Raw genomic sequence first — 16,442 nt, 5'->3', positions numbered from 1 at the left:
TCGTATTTCGATACAAAGGATACAACTTTTTCGCATGTAATCTTTTGCATGGTGTGTTACTTGAAGTATTAACTTATTGTCCAGCAAGAAATTGTAGAAATTGAGCAGAAGTTTTATTTTTCCCTCTTTTTTTTCTCACATGTGAGGAAGATTTGGCGTGCCACGGTACAGAAATTACGAAATCGTGTTATTAATTCAGTTCACACTCGTTCGTACATTTTTGTATACCGCCCATAATATATAATGTACTATTTCTAAATTTTGTTTAAGTACTTTTTGTTTTAAACCTTCATATTTAGGACCAATTCGTAAAATTGTATAGTAACTTGCGGGATCCCGCAAATACCGGGATCCCGCGGGACTGAGTCTGGCAATCCCGCTAAATACCGGGATTGAATTCTCATGCGGGATTGCATTCCCTACATGAGAATAAGAGCCCCCTTTTGACAATGATCATATATTTCTGGTCAGGCTGTCACATTTTTGACGTAAAATGCTTAAACGTGGCAACAATTTAGTATGGTATTTTTTTAGTTCCATTTTATTTAATTTCTACTATTTTATGTCGCACTATACCGCGCCGAATTTTGCGGATAGGTGCAGAACCTCCCCGCATAATTCGGCAGACATTTTTGTACGCAAATCTACGACGGCTATTACAAAAGGCCTAAACCAAACTTATCTAAAGCCTGACCAGAAATATATGATCATTGTCAAGAGGGCGCTGTTCATTCTCATGTATAGGGTGACAGTTCAGTATAGTATGAAAAAATTTGTTCCAATGAAATTCCGCAACATGGCGCGTGATCATATACTCCTGGTCAGGCTTTACATTTTCGAATGACCGCCGGTCCGGACCGAGATGACGGTCCGGTACGCCTGTCTGTTAGTACTTTAATACAAATACTGTCAGACAGTGTCGTTGTGTGGCCAACGTTAAAAAACCGGTGTCAACTGTCAATGCTTGCGTCAGCTGTCAAATCAATGTTGTCAAAAGCACGTTTGTTCCATTTATTGTTTTGAGACTCCGAAATCAATTTGTTTCAAAGCCTGCCTGTAATAATTAAAATGCGTTTCACAATAAAGCAGGCTAGCTGTGGTGCTGAACGAGTTGGTACCCTAACTGGATTTACCAAGTCACCTAGTACGATAATTGAAACCCCTACAGCTGCACTTCTTACTCAGGTTTTGTTCTCGTGTTAACTGAATGGTTACTGGGTTTTGTTTTATATAACAAAATTTCGTACTCTCATTTTCAGGGAGGAAGTGTAGTTCATTTGACGGCAGACGTCTTAGCTCGGGTATTTCCTAACCCCCAACTCCTCTGGGTTCCTTTAACCAGTACCAGTCATTTGGAAGCCGGAGTCAAAACCCAGGGCGAGGGAATAGCCAAGTTTGCTGGAGTCGCTGACCATATAATCTGCACAACATTGCAAAATCTAAATGATGCTGCACCATTGGGACACTTTGAGTTAGAAAAGGTGCCATTGTGGACAAAAAGGGGCAAACAAATGATTTGTGCTGACAGGTAACAGTAGGCCGAGCACATGATTGACGCGACAGTATTTCGGTATTTCGCCGCGAGATAGACTACCCGTCTTATACTAACTGTATGAATTAAAGGGGGACGGGTAGTCTATGTCGTGGCGAGATACTCTCGCGCCAATCATGTGCTAGCCCGGCTGATGTTTTTAATAAAAAACTTGAACAAATCGAAAATGTGCAATGGTAGGTTAAATGAAATGATCCAACAATATAATTACACTTCTGTATCCCTACTTTATGTCCCTTTTCATACAAAATGCCCCATATATATACATATATACAAGAATTGCTTGTTTATTAATCAAAATGTTTATGCCAATTATTTTCAGATACATGGACTTTATGGAGCTGTTCAAACCCGATATCATTTTGGCAGTTGCAGATGGACGCACATCACACTGTGAAGGCTTCAAGAGGGTCCTGAAAGCTGTCAACAGAAGTAACAACATGCTTGATGTATGTGTCAAGCGATATAATTCTTCAAAGCAACTGCAAGAAGGTTCATTGATAGGTAAAGTAGAGACATAGTAAAATTAGTTTATTATTTGTGAGCTCCCGATATTTCGATGCAGTTACATGCATCATGCACCCGTGAACATGATGCATGTAACTGCGTCGAAATATCGGGAGCTCACAAATAATACAAAAGGTAATCACGGTCTATATCCCGGTCAATATAAGTCTGCATAATAAAATATTTATAAAACTGTTTGTAAAATTATCAAGTCAGTTTTTATAAAATCTATAGATAATATATTAATGTTTAATGATACCTTATAAGATTCATAATGGCATCTGCAGTAAAAACAGTTGTTAAAACATGGCAAGGACAGCTGTAGCTATTATTGCCTGCAAGCAATAAAAATGCCTATGGAATGCCATGACTATTTTATATTGAACCTTATTACCTGTCACCATATCACAGAATAAATAATAGTACTACCATACAGAAAGGACACTTCCTACAAAACGGAAGTTTGACAGCGATTCAGGGACGAATCATGCTATCCCTTTCTAATGTATGGCACAATCCTTTTGGGCTATTTTTAGGGTTGTCAAAATTCAAGTCCTTATCTGTGGTTGTGCGCGTGTTACGCAAAGGGACGTCAAGTTGTGTCAACCCTAATAATTGCTCGGAGCCATGCTGAGCCGGAGCCGAGAATGCCTGAAAGGAGGAGTGTCGCCTCACTGACCATATGTCTCTAGTCTAGCCATTTTTGGCAGTCATAGTCGAAGAGCTCTGAAGAATATTAGAACTGATTTGGAAGTTTAATCTTTTAGTGAAACTATGACAAACTTCAGAAATATCAGAAATTTTAAATAATGTATAGTTGTCTTTCTTAGGTGTTATAGTAGCTGCCGGTCATGAAAAGAAATGCACTGAAAGTATTCAACACATTTTAGAACACAAGCAAAGTTTGTCAGGAGTAGCTCTGCAGGGCATATTGGATGGCACTGAAGATTACACACATGTGCCCGATGACAATGTGATATCTATCTTTAAGAGAGTTAATGTAAGTATGTCATCATTGCATAATCAAACAAGAACATAAGATGGGTAGAAGTAAGTCTTAGGGCTTAAATTTTGTTTAGATGGCTCATTCTTTGACCTAGAAGAAATTCTAGAACTCTTAAAGACAAATTTTGGTTGACTTCCTATACAAATTGCAAATAATGATTGAAAAGATTCTATTATACCATTTGATTTTGTGAAGTCTTGTTCTTGTAATATGTATATCTATATTCAACGTGATTTTATCCTCCGTTTCTGCCTGTGTGGCGTTAGGCCGCAGAGGGGACGCACGTAACCGTTGGCGCGGGGAGCGTCAAATCAAGGCCATTACGTACATTGCGCTCGGCTAAATGTATAAACGGCAAACGGCAAAAGCCCGCGGTCTTAATGATACATACCTAGATAGATTAAATATTTTTTTAAAGATGACATTAACATTTTCAGGATGCCTTGCCTAATGAAATGATTCGCATTTTGGAAGGATTTTGGAACCCAGCTGCAATAATGGCTGCCATTGGCAATGGCTATGATGTCTTTGACGGATCTTACCCAGTGAAGTTGACCAATGAAGGTTTTGCCTTGACGTTAAACTTCAATGTTGACCAAAGCCATGATGAATTGTGTGTATTAGATTTAAATGATAGGAAGTAAGTTGAAATATATTGATTGGCTTAATATTGTCTTCGGTTACCGCGATAGTTACTCATGAAATAAAACTATGAAAACGGATTATATCGCGTATATTGAATTTATAATACATCCCGACGTTTCGAACTCTTTACAGCGTTTGTGGTCAACGGGTGACTGAGGAAAAATTACAAAGTGCAAAAATACCCACATACTAAAATAATGAACAATCATAGACTACAAACTTTAAGGCTGGTTGTACATGCAAAACTAGGTTGTATAACTAGCCTTATGAACCGATTTTGCATGTACAACCAGCCTTAAAGTTTGTAGTCTATGATTGTTCATTATTTTAGTATGACCACGAACGCTGTAAAGAGTTCGAAAGGTCGGGATGTATTATAAATTCAATATACGCGATATAATCCGTTTTCATAGTTTTATTTCTTGATTGGCTTATTTTTCGGAGAAACATGGAACAGCGACAGAATAATGCTCTCATGCTCATTTAGTATGAGCTTATTATTACTACTACTGTAATTTTAATGTCTGTTTGTGTGTCTGTTTATGACCTTTTAGAGGCCTTTTGCCTTGGCACAGACTTTTGGTGGTATATGGTTGGACTCCAAATATAACAGGTTACATTGTATTGTATCATTTATGAAGTAGGTCTTCATATGTTTTATAAGGTTTTTATTCAATTTACAGATATAAAGAAGATTTCAGTGCTCTTGTAAAGGGTTGCGAGTGCTTGGCTTGCAAGAAATATACTCGTGCGTACATTCAACATCTTCGAAATACACGGGAAATGCTGGCGTCTGTGCTGCTCAGTATGTACGTTACATGACAAATATTTGATTAAATTTAGCTTGGGCTTCATTCAATCGCGCTATAATTAGTATAACTATAATTAAAATAAAGTAGTAAATATTACTTCTTTATTTTAATTAGTATTGAATGAGAGAGATGAACATAACGCCTACCGCGAACCACTTCGTTCATTGTTCGTCTATTTGCGTGCGATAAAAAGGCAGATAACGAATTATCGATTTTCGCGGTAGAGCCTAAACTGTATCACACAATTTGTGACGTAATAGTATGATAGCTACAGTATTGTTATTGGAATTGATGGTTAAATTGAGGTCCTGTCCTGAAGCACCTTTATCGCTTTTAAATGGCTTCAGTATTGCGGCCACAGACCTAAAATTTATGTCCTAGTTCTGTGATTGCGGCTGTATTTTTAGTTCTTTGGTTTTACAGACTGAAACTACTAAAATTAGCGCCATCTAGTTTCAATACTCTGTACTAAGATATGCACATGCTTCCAAGTGTTTGTAACAAGGTTGAATAGATGTCGTTACTCGAGTCAGATCCACTTCCATGAAATTATGACGTTTAAAATAACATTTGCATTGTGCTATCAAAATCGCTGCCAAGTTAGCTTGGTCTAACTCTACTCTATTCGCGCTTCGATACAGCTCCTTGGGTCAAAATATATTTTTTGCCTTTGAATGCAAGGAGACTAAACAACAATTCAAAGTTGTTACGTTGTTAGTGGTATCCTGGCATTGGTGTAGAGAATTATCGTAGTGTACATATAGCATTTAATAAGAAAGACCGCCTGTGCCAAAGGATAAAAATATTGCCCCCATACTAACGTGTAGCCTTAGTAGATGGCGTCATAATAAGCCAACGTAGAACCTCATATTTTCAAAATATATCTTACCTCTTCATATATGTTTTTTTAATCTATTTTTGCATGTGTAGTGAGTGCAAAAACACTAAAATTTAAATTCTAAACTACTTAAATGTCTTGCCTTTTCAGTCACAATCTCTATCACTTCGACCAGATGTTCCACCACGCCCGTCGACATATTGCCGCAAGCACGTTTGACACATTCCGACATCACATCACAAAACAGTACGAACTGTATAAAGACTCTCAAGTAATCAAAACTGACGATATGACAGTTACAAAAGAAACTGGCATTAGTGAAAACATGAAACCGGCGGCTGTGAAAAAGATTCGGGTAACTGATGAAGTTTCTATTAGTGTAGCCAATGGTAATGCTTGATAGTATTTCTATGTATTACGTAAAAGTAATATTACAAACTTGAAATGTTATGTACATATTTATGGGGTAAGCCGGGGACGAAAGGGGAGGACCGCTTCTTCATACAAACATAGTCCCTATTTTCTCTGCATATTAACATTATGGAAAATATTTTTACATAATTTGATGTATATTAAGCATATATACCCCTACGTATAGGCATAGCTGTGGTTGATATACATCAAATTTTGTCGAAATATTTTTAATATTCTTAATATCCAAAGAGGAAATTGAGGATTACTTTTGTATGAGAAGACGATTTCGCACGGGTCGTCCACTTTCATTTTAATTATCTCTCGAATTCACGGCCTTTTATATTGACTACATATTTGGTTATTCCCAATAGTTACCTACCATCGCCACGTCCATAGTTTTACAATGCCTCCATTTGGCTTGAGGGTTGACTGCCATTTGTAAATTGTTGAAATTTGTACTATAAAGTTGAAATATTTAATAGAAATGTTGTCGCTAGTGAACTCTGATATTGACATTAGCACAAATTTTACCGTTGCTGGTAGACCTTGGGTGGTAACTACTTACTGGAAATTAGATGTAGCTGTTTGTGATATGTAGTAATAACGAAGTATTAAATTTTTGTACATAATCAAATCGAAATCTCTGGGGCTTTTAAATTCGGATCACGATGTCCTACCGATGTGTAGGTGGCTTTTTGTAGTATAGTCTCGTACTATGTAGTAATTAATGTATTCTTAAGGACGCTTTAAAACAAACTATAATAATTACCTTGGAAAGATACAGTACATTATTTTTACTTATTATCGAGCTCAAAATGTTGCTTCAACAATTGCACCATGAAAAAGGTTAAAAATATCAAATGGCGTACCGTACCAATAGGCAGGCAATTAATAAGTGCGCCAAAAAACTTTGCAAATAAGTATCTACCTAGATTACAATACTTAAGTAGCAATTTAGTGATCAAACGCAAGCGTGAAGCATAATAATTAATAAGTAGATAACAACGATAATACTACTTATTACCTGTGGCATTTACAGTGATTGTATTTATAAGCTTACATGATAAGCATGTAAGAATAACTGAACATACAAGATTTAATAAAATTATAAAATATGCTTTAAGGCCAGTGTTAATAGTAATAAGTCTTTCCTTATTTTCATTCATTGATTAATTTTTATTGTTAATTTCTGATACGGACATACGAAGCCTTGCTGCTGGGGCTTCTAAAGATCTAAATTGAATGTTTAATATAAGCTTAAAACCAGCAAATTCTATTTTTATTTGCAATCCACAGTCTAAGCATTAGCGATAAATAGACGAATTCGAGTTTTAGTTATTCGTTCTGTTTCCGATATGATACTGATCTGTCACTTTTAACACTGACAGATCAGTATCATATCGGAAACAGATCGAATACTTAACTAAAACTCGAATATGCCTGATAGTTGTGTTTCACGAATAACAGGTTTTCTCGAAATTAGTCTCATAATAAAAGCGGAAACCGTTTGTGAAATGCAACTACCAAACATATTTGAATACCAGGGGAAGAGGGTCGGATTAATGAAAATGAATGATTAACACATTTTACATATATTTTACCGACAATATTTACACAATAATCTGAGTGACCACACTTATTGAGCTAGGCGTATTGTATGAAATGTGCAAGTATCATGTAATTGAATTACATTAATATAATTACATTTTTATAGGATTTGGCAGGATTTTGCTTGACAAAGTCACATTCCAAATTTTAGGCAAACACTACTTAATAAAAAATACATAATTTTATTAGGTAAGATAACATGATGGTAATTTACATAATTGTATATAATCATATTAGTTACAGTACGATGGTAAACACAACCTTTACATAAAAATTTAAAATATTAAACTGTACTAATGCATAACAATTTATATTTAAAATGAATACCAGGCAACTAACATTCTTCTAATAGGAATCAATTTGCTATAGGAATAATTTATTAGTAGCCAAATATAAACAAAATTCATATATTGTCAGTAGTAAAATTCACTAGTTGGCACATTAAATACATGCGTAGATCGAAACATAGATTCCCCTTTACAGTCAAATTTTAATAAATACATATTTATCTCGAGACATTATAAAGTGAAATTACGTTATTATACATAAATATGTAGGCCTCCAACCACCTCCTATCACCTTCCAGTCCTTTAATTTAATCCATACGCTTTAGATAAAGTTAATGTTACAATACAATGCTTGCAATAATAGAGTACGTTCACTGAGCGTGTTATTTATTGAAAATTTTACATTTTGGCACAAAAGTTATAATAAAAAGTATTTAGGGTGAATCAACTTTTAAATATCCACATGATGAATTTATGGACTTATTTTTTTTTTTCTTATATTCCATATTTCATTATTTTGTTTAAAAGATAATTTTCTATAATTTATAATTATGTATAGAGCAGAGCACTTTTTTTGCGAATTTAGTGAATTTTACTAAAAAAAGTTCACCAGCCTAAATCTGCTGTCCCCTGGACAACTATTTAAAATTATTTTTTTAACAAACCAGACATCAATTATTGTGAAAACAGTTATTTTACATAAATTGATTAAACAATATAGTTTCATGTTTTATCTATAAATATGCCAATATCGCCCTGAATTTCACAATATTTCCCCTTATCATGTCCCCAGGACAACTGTGACTTCACAGGATCGGAACTTTTTAATTAAAACGCTATATAGTAATAGTAATGTAACAAAATTCCTCCTGCTACTTGGTTTTGTATTGTGCTATTGTATTTTTAAAACAATATGAATAATTCTGGATGTTAAAACGAAAAAAATAACAATAAGTGATTTTCAATTCAGGGACAACGTAGTTGTCCCAAGGACATATCTGGTTGTCCAAAGGACATTTTAGAGCCTACAATCTTCAGGAAGGTACTAAATAAAACAAATTTATTGAAGTATTAGGAAGCAGTTTTAATATTTCAGCACACCTAACAACATTAAGAATTGTGATAATACAATTCTTAATAATCAACAACTTTAAATCAACTAGTTAACATTTTTTATACTTAGTGCAGTCTTTGACAGTCTCTTTCTTATAATAAAAGATCACGAGTCATATTCAGAGAATAATCTTTAAAAAATCTTAGACTAATTGGAGACCAACAGTTGTTGTTATACCCCTAAAATAAAAATCTTCTGAAAAACATTGGTATCCAATGAAAAACTTAAAATAATATTGACGCCTCTTTTCTAATTAACGTATCTATCGAAAAATTAGTTTTTCTTAACCTAATGGAGATCAACAGTTCCCTACAATAAATTACTTTTCAAAAACATTGGTGTCTATTGGAAACTTAAAATAATTGACACCTCTTTTCAATTGAATTTCCGGATTAGGAAGTTTTTGAACGATGTCTTCATAAGCAACATAGGAGACATCTTTTTCATTGAGGACAAATAGTTTCCCACCTTTAACACATTTCATAAATGTGACTTTAATTTCTCCATCGTCGTCGATATTGCTTTGAGCAATGCATGCGTAAATATGGTATGATTTGCCTTTGGTGCCATAAACTTTGACGAGTAGATAATCACCCATTCCAGGTAATAACTGGTTTTGCCCTGATACTGATGGCTGTGTAGTATTTTTTTCATCATTAGACTCATCAGAAGAACCATACACACAGTTGTAAATACTTTTGTTTGGAGCCTTATGTAGATCAGTAAATAAGATGTCATCCTGTTTTAAAGAAACCAGGGCACTCAAAGGCAAATCATCATCAGTATCATCACTGGATATAATATCATCACGTATGTTGTCTACATCATCAAGTATGTTGTCCTCACACATGTCCACAGGGGATGGAATTATTCTTAAAGTTGGGGTAGGTGAGTAAAACTTTGGATGCAAACAGTCGCACAATCCTCTTGAGCAAAACCAACTCAAATTTCTATACTTTAGTTGGCCACGAATCCTTGAAAAGATTTGGTGCACATCTTTGGTTCCAGGCAGAGGGACAAGATCCTTTGGAATACAATTTTGAACATCGTCAATTTTTTCTTTGATTATATAAAACAATTTGATTTTGCTAGATTCCTTGAGGGCTTGGTAAAATCCAAATGCATCGGTTATGTCTTTTCCAGTTGCTACCTTGTTATCCGCCTCTCTTTTAAGAAATCCCCCAATTCCATCAGCCGCTCCCTTGCCATGACCTGCTTCGAAGAATGACCAGCTAAATGCTTGAAACCCGTAGTCAAATGTTTTTGTACAAGCCAAGAAGAAGTTACCTTTCTGGCGATACTGAGAGAAAGGTCCATCAGAAAAGTAATGGATAGTGTCAATTTCAGGGTAATCTTCAATAATGCTTGTTAGAATCGGATGTAAGTGCGCCCATATTGCAGCAGGTTGATGGATATTGCATGGCGATACAGAGCAAAAAGAAGATACCTTGTAATTTTTGTCTTTGTCGTGCAGGTATACGACAACAGTGTGAAGTGTTATTTGGTTGCGGGATCCACCAAAATGGTGTGCTTGAATTTCTTCATGGCATTTTGCACTATAATTTTCGCTGAAATCAACTAAAATTACGGCTTCGTTTGGTTTAATGTTATCAACACTTTGCCGGAAATTCCTGTACTGGGTTTTCATATTGAAAATATGTTTTTTTAATATTTTCAGATCCTCTTTAAATTTATCTATCATGTTTTGTACCAAATCTTCATTCAATCTTTTAACATTCTTAATAGATTTCATCCTTTTGCCTCCTTTTACATAAATTTCCTCTTCTCTCACCCATTCAAACCATTGCATTTTACCCTTAACATTATCTTCGTTTATTTTTATTTCTCTATCTTGACATTGTACACAAGTACCAAACATACAATCCATTTTATTACTGTCACACACTGTTTCTAGAATCAGTGTACTTGTATCCACCGCATTAATAACTCTTTTCTGCTTTAGAGCCTTTATTTTAGCTGCTGCATTTGCATGTGTTTTACAAAGGCACATATCCCTGCCATCTACTGTTGGTCTGAGTACGTAGAAGGGTCGATGTTTCGTAAAATAGAAATAGGAACATTTTGTCCCTGGATTCTCCAACTTAAACGCTTTGAATAAATTTTTCATTGACTCTAAAAGGAACCGTTTTTGAACTTTTTCTTTTCCTTTAGTGACGGTTTCTTTCTTGCCGGCGGTGTTTCTTGACACATGATCTCTTTGGAAAAAACATTTTACTTTCTTTATTAGTTCCGTTTCACCCTTACATGTTGTCTTTGCTTTAGCGCTTCCTTTTACACCTAAACTGTCCTGTATGATTTGTTTCTTGCGTGATTCATCTACGTTTTCAAATATCTTTCTCAACATCCTTTTCCCTTCTCGTGCCTTTGTTGTCATGTAGTTTTTCTTTATAGCACGAGTTAAAGTTTTGTATTTTTCGTATAATTCATTTTCTGCCACGGTTCTTTTTTCTTTAATTTTATTTAATTCGTTTGCTTTACGATGAGCCCTCTTCTTAAATTTTTCAAATTTTTTTTTTCCACATATTGGCTTGGCTTCGTAATTTTAAATTTTCTTTGTACATCTTAGATCTATCTCTACGGATTATTTTCCTTCCCCTTTTTTTGTTCTGTTCAGATTCCAGAGGTGCAAAGGGAGAAGCCGGCGGAGTGGGTACATATTGATCTTGTGGTATATTGATTTCCTGCAAAGTAGACGGAGAACTTGGTGGTGTTTCTTGCAGTATGTTTCGAAGTGCTTTTGATCTCTTTCTTTGTTCTTGTTTATGCAATTTCCATATGGTTCTGCAGTTTTTTTTGTCCTCAGGCTGCATAGCTGATATCGATATTTTGTTTTTATGATAACTTTCTCTTTTTTTTTGCTTCCTTTCAGCCAATTTTTCTGGGTCTGCTTTAAGTCTCTCTCTATAGCGCCTAGATTTTTCCTTCTCCGTCAACCCCATTGCCTAAAATGAAATACGTATTTAATATTGTCTTCGGTTTCCGCGATATCGACTCATGTAAATAAAAACCGGTCAAGTGCGAGTCAGACTCGTGCGCCGAGGGTTCCGTACCAACGGTATTTTTTTTTACAATTTCAATCCATAAATTTAAAAAAATCAGTTTCATACAGACAGTTTTATTTACATGAAATACGTGTAAGCAAGTTATAATTACGGTAAAGATCCCCGTGATTGAAAAAAAAATGTAATTGTCGATATCTTAAAATTAACCTTATGTCAAAGCGAAAGGTCAAAGACTGGGTATTTACCCTATTTAACATCTTATCACATGTATTTACCCTATTAAAAATCTTATCACATCATTTTTGTCTAACGGACAACCAAAATGTCCCAAGGACAACCAAATCAGTTGTCCGAGTGACTAGTTGTCCGAGGGACTTTTCTAAAACTTTGAACCGTACAATAAAAATTAATGATTTGTTGTGTTTTATTTCACCCTTACCGTAACATATACATATAACAGAATCTAGTACGACATAATTTATTCAAATATATTAAGTACTTACGAATTTGTGCCGGTGGTCCGATGGACAGACAATAAAACCACCCCGCACTCACCAACAGTACCCGACCGACTGACGCCGCGAGTGTCGTTTATTCAAAATGGCGGCTAGACCTATCAGATTACCAGGAAATTAAACTTGTTGTCAAGTGCCTTACTGCGCCATCTACATTTATATTCCGTAACTAATTTATGGTTGTCCGATGGACCTGCATGACGCGGATAATTTCAAGGGACAAAATTAAAACGCAAGAAATTTATAAACGGTTTAGTACAAATATAAGAAATCGGTGTTTTATTGATGATACTTATCCATAAAAATGATTATGTGTATAATGTATATCAATCCCACAATAGTATTTTTTTTCATGATTCAAATTTGTATGGTGCACCGTCGCAAAGGGACAATTTGACGTACTATGAAAACCATCTTTTGGTCTTTCGGACAACCATTAAAAACCGGATAAATTGTAAAAAACAGTTCAATGTTTCGTGATGAAATGTTACGTAATATTACTGGGAACAGAATGGAATGCAAATAAAGCTCATTACCTTTATATAAATTTGTAATATCGATCAGGGACTCTGTACGTTTGATGTTGAACATTAAAAGTTGATTCACCCTTAATAATATGTTTCAATACATTAAAAAACCAACTTATGGTTATATTTGTGCATGATGCTTTTACAATGACGCAAATCGTTGCATATTTTGTTCTTCAGAATTCGTTACACATGTGCCTCGGTACTTTATGTACTGCATGCATACGTATTCAATTATAACATTATTGTAAATTCACTAAATAAGTACATCTCGCTATATAAAAATGAGCTTCATTTTATTTGATTAAGAATCAACCAATCTCTTGAGTTCGTTATACAAAAGCATTGTAATTAAAACACTTAACTAAAAGTTGAATATAAAAATTGTATAGTTAATATAAATAATTACTATGCACCAGGCATCTGCTGATAAAGCAATTTTATCTAATCTCTACGCTATTCACAGTCTAATAAAAAGTAGTAGCAGACGTGTCCCTTTTACTGCACATTGTGATACTCGACACTCGACCACAGGTTTAGTAGCGCGGTTAAGTTTCTCGGCCTTCAGACCCGATATCGTATGTAAAGGCTAACTCATAATTTTGAGATCCATAAAGGTGCGAGGCGTGACAGCTAACTGAACTTGGTTCCGATCGGCGCCACACTTTCACTGCACTAACGCTAACTATTTTAGAGTTTTCTGCAAAACAGTCAGCTTAAACCCATTCACTGGTTCACTATTTGTATCACATTGTCCGTCTTTTCCTCTTCGCATTCAACGACATTATAACGTATTTACTGCCAGCTCGAGTACTATACAAATTCATTTGTACCGGGCGTGTTGAGAGGTTCTTGAGCCTGAAAAGAAAAAAACTAATAAGTAAACGATAATCAACATGCTTTTGTCTTTGTCAATTGTACTTATGCTTTTCTAAACAGCCAACTTGTACACGCAAATGAAACAAAGTGGCACTATTTAACTATTAACCTTGGGGTATTATCAACGTCACAAGTCAATTGCTATTATTTAAATTGGGTATGTTCCTCTCGGAAATATTTTTTTTCGCGATTTTCATGGTGACCGTTTGTTTAGTGATGTTGACAAATACCCAGTTTGTGTTCTACTGACAACTTACCAATAATTAATAGCCCTCGAATGTTAATGCATGTAAAACAAAATTTTCGGCAGTAAAATATTATCAGTAATAATTAAAGCAGGCAGAATAAAAATATACTGGCAATCTCAAAGGGACTATTTACAGCATTAATATCTACCTATAATTTAATACCAATAATTTGGCAGCTATGATTTAATACTGATGCGGTAAAAATGTTGGCACAATCAATTGCCCTTACTCTTAATACCTAAACGAAAAATATTTTGTTTACAAATTCCTTAAATCATGTCCTAGTAAACGTAACTATGTAAGTACATCGAGTTTAAAATGTCTTAGGCAGACCTTACAGCTAACTATTATTAACACTATGCATTACCTTGTTATTTACAACACTATTTCTTTTGGCCATGTCGAGTTGGGGTCATATATCATTGTTAAGTATATTTAAGAAATCGAATTGAATTTATTCAAAAATAAAATTCTTTAATATTTAAAATCTTGAAATTTTAATTCTAAATTAGGGCCAGTGACCTAAAACACCCACTTATATTAATTGGCTCCTAAGGAGGGCAGTGCGGAGTTTGCGCGCCTTATCTTAGGCTATTCTGTATGTTAAGCGTACATTCCATAGCAGTTAGCGCTCTCACCTCCTCTCCCACGGTGCTCGGGTAGAGCTTGCTGCCGGGCGCGTACCCATTCTTCTCGAGCGCGAATTGGTCCTCGGTGGTCTTGCGGTACACGGGGTTGTCAAAGTTCATAGACGTGACGTTGCGGTGCACGTAGTGCCGGTACATCACCACAGCAATCTGGAAAATAATTCAATTCACATTAATTTCTTGTTGACTTTAGACGAAAGTTCGAGAATCCAATTGAATGGTTTGTTTGCCGAAGGTTAACTGTTACTGCACCCGTGGTCTTTTTGAACGAATCGTATGTAATGATGCGGTTCGTTGTGATGTAATCAAAAACTATCAACTTCAATTAATTCATTGATAAACCAATTCCGCTAATTACCTACGTTATATGTATAATCGAGAAAACTAACCAACATTCGTTTAAAGTGGATGACGCCGTCTAAAGATTCCGCTATTTACATGCGTCTACAATTAGGAGGAATGCGATTCATTAGCGCAATCGAAAATCAATCAATTTATTATCTACAATCAAGAGCGGTTATTTTCCTTATGATTAATATCGAGTTACTATCTAGATATCTTCCCTTATCTTTTTGCAATATATTGCCCGATATATTTGCAAGGATAGTTTTATAAACACACCTATTTCAGTCTTGGTCACGAGCAATGCCATTACTACGAAGTGAACAATCGCAAGTCGGACGATAGAAGGGCTTCCGGAAAGCAATCAAAATCCCATAACAAACCAACCTCATTTCTCGGCAACACAAAACTAATGGTGTCACACGACACCTAAATATGCTACGCGTGCATTCAGACGAATATGTACGAGTATGTGTAACATGATCGTTGTAAAGTAACAGTTGGTTTATACTGGACTATTAGAAAATTCGGAGGGATTAGAGCTTTAATTACAAATAAGATCGTTTAAAGTCTGCGAAGACACAAACAAATCATTAGTCATGCCAAATTTTCACAAATGATTCACTCATAAAGAAAAGAAAACAATCTAACATCAGCCATGAGGCAGTTCTTCCGCTCAATAGCACAATAGGTGGGCATTTTCTATACTTAATCAATATTGAAAACCTGATTATTTCAAATCTGGATATTCTTGGGCTCATTCTACTCAAAATCGACAGCATTCTCCATCAGCACAACATTGCGACAGTATTTTTTCACTTCTATACATTACACTGTACATTGAATGTACAGTTCACTACGTCACGCACATACAAGTGAAATACATTGTACAATTTTCATACATTTTTTGGGACATTTTTTTATCATCAGAATTGAATATGCTAGTGATTTTGAGTTGAAAGAACCCAAAAACATCAGGATTTGTGAGAATCAGGTTTTCAATATTTATCACAGTCAATAACTGCGTCCTTAAACCGGTTAAACTTTAAAATCGAATAGAATAGAATAGAAATGTTTATTTGCCAGAATACGTTACAATTAAATTTAAATCGCTGTTTGTCTGAAAAGTTCTACAACGGCCTTGGTAATTTGTTTTGTAGGTCCAGTAGAAAAGGAGGAAGAACGTGAAGTTTAATCACATACAATATCAATTTCTGCATTTTACGATACATGTGCAACATGTTCGTGGATTTCTTATCAACCTTTAGTTACGTTATCTGCTAAACTGGGTTTACTTTCACTTTTAACGACTGATTAACACGACAATCATTCAGAACGTGAGAAAAATTATCATAAAGACAATGGCTTTTCATGTATCTCTAGTTTTTGGAATCGTGAGAATCGTTATTTACTATTATTTACTTAAATCTCTAGTTAGGTAAGAGAATTGTATTTTTTTTAGGTTAGTTTGTAGACGA

At 35.0% G+C, this 16,442-nt stretch overlaps 2 protein-coding genes and 1 long non-coding RNA gene across 10 annotated transcripts in view; 2 read left to right on the top strand and 1 right to left on the bottom strand.

Annotated features, from left to right (window-relative positions):
* Positions 1-16,442, top strand: part of LOC134756031 (uncharacterized) — a 473,838-nt gene that overhangs the window by 405,039 nt on the left and 52,357 nt on the right. The window lies entirely within an intron of this gene.
* LOC134755959 (queuine tRNA-ribosyltransferase accessory subunit 2) lies at positions 982-7,055 on the top strand. The gene is made up of 7 exons (XM_063692670.1): positions 982-1,185; positions 1,260-1,528; positions 1,875-2,056; positions 2,890-3,059; positions 3,503-3,705; positions 4,394-4,519; positions 5,511-7,055. Exons 1-7 carry the CDS (start codon positions 1,069-1,071, stop codon positions 5,758-5,760), a joined length of 1,317 nt encoding a protein of 438 aa, XP_063548740.1. The 5' UTR covers positions 982-1,068; the 3' UTR covers positions 5,761-7,055.
* Positions 13,028-16,442, bottom strand: part of LOC134755982 (very low-density lipoprotein receptor) — a 255,498-nt gene continuing 252,083 nt past the window's right edge. For 7 of the 8 annotated variants that reach the window (XM_063692726.1, XM_063692722.1, XM_063692719.1 and 4 more), the window contains 2 exons: positions 14,614-14,772; positions 13,028-13,706 (listed from right to left, as the gene is read on the bottom strand). In XM_063692726.1, the coding sequence (XP_063548796.1) occupies positions 13,662-13,706; positions 14,614-14,772 (204 nt within the window). In that variant the 3' untranslated portion in view covers positions 13,028-13,661. Of the gene's footprint in view, positions 13,707-13,984; positions 14,773-16,442 lie in introns of all 8 variants that reach the window. The other variant, XR_010129093.1, reaches the window with a different exon arrangement.

This window comes from Cydia strobilella, chromosome 3 (genome assembly GCF_947568885.1).
Source record: "Cydia strobilella chromosome 3, ilCydStro3.1, whole genome shotgun sequence".
NCBI classification, from domain to species: domain Eukaryota; kingdom Metazoa; phylum Arthropoda; class Insecta; order Lepidoptera; family Tortricidae; genus Cydia; species Cydia strobilella.
This window is presented reverse-complemented; position numbering and strand designations above follow the sequence as displayed.

What these genes read in the sequence shown, in the direction of transcription:
- LOC134755959 (XM_063692670.1), top strand. Translation starts at nt 1,069, where the DNA reads ATGCGTTTCACAATAAAGCAGGCTAGCTGTGGTGCTGAACGAGTTGGT. An exon ending in CTATCTTTAAGAGAGTTAAT is followed by an intron (nt 3,060 to 3,502) that starts GTAAGTATGTCA and finishes TAACATTTTCAG; the next exon opens with GATGCCTTGCCTAATGAAAT. An exon ending in GCGTCTGTGCTGCTCAGTAT is followed by an intron (nt 4,520 to 5,510) that starts GTACGTTACATG and finishes TTGCCTTTTCAG; the next exon opens with TCACAATCTCTATCACTTCG.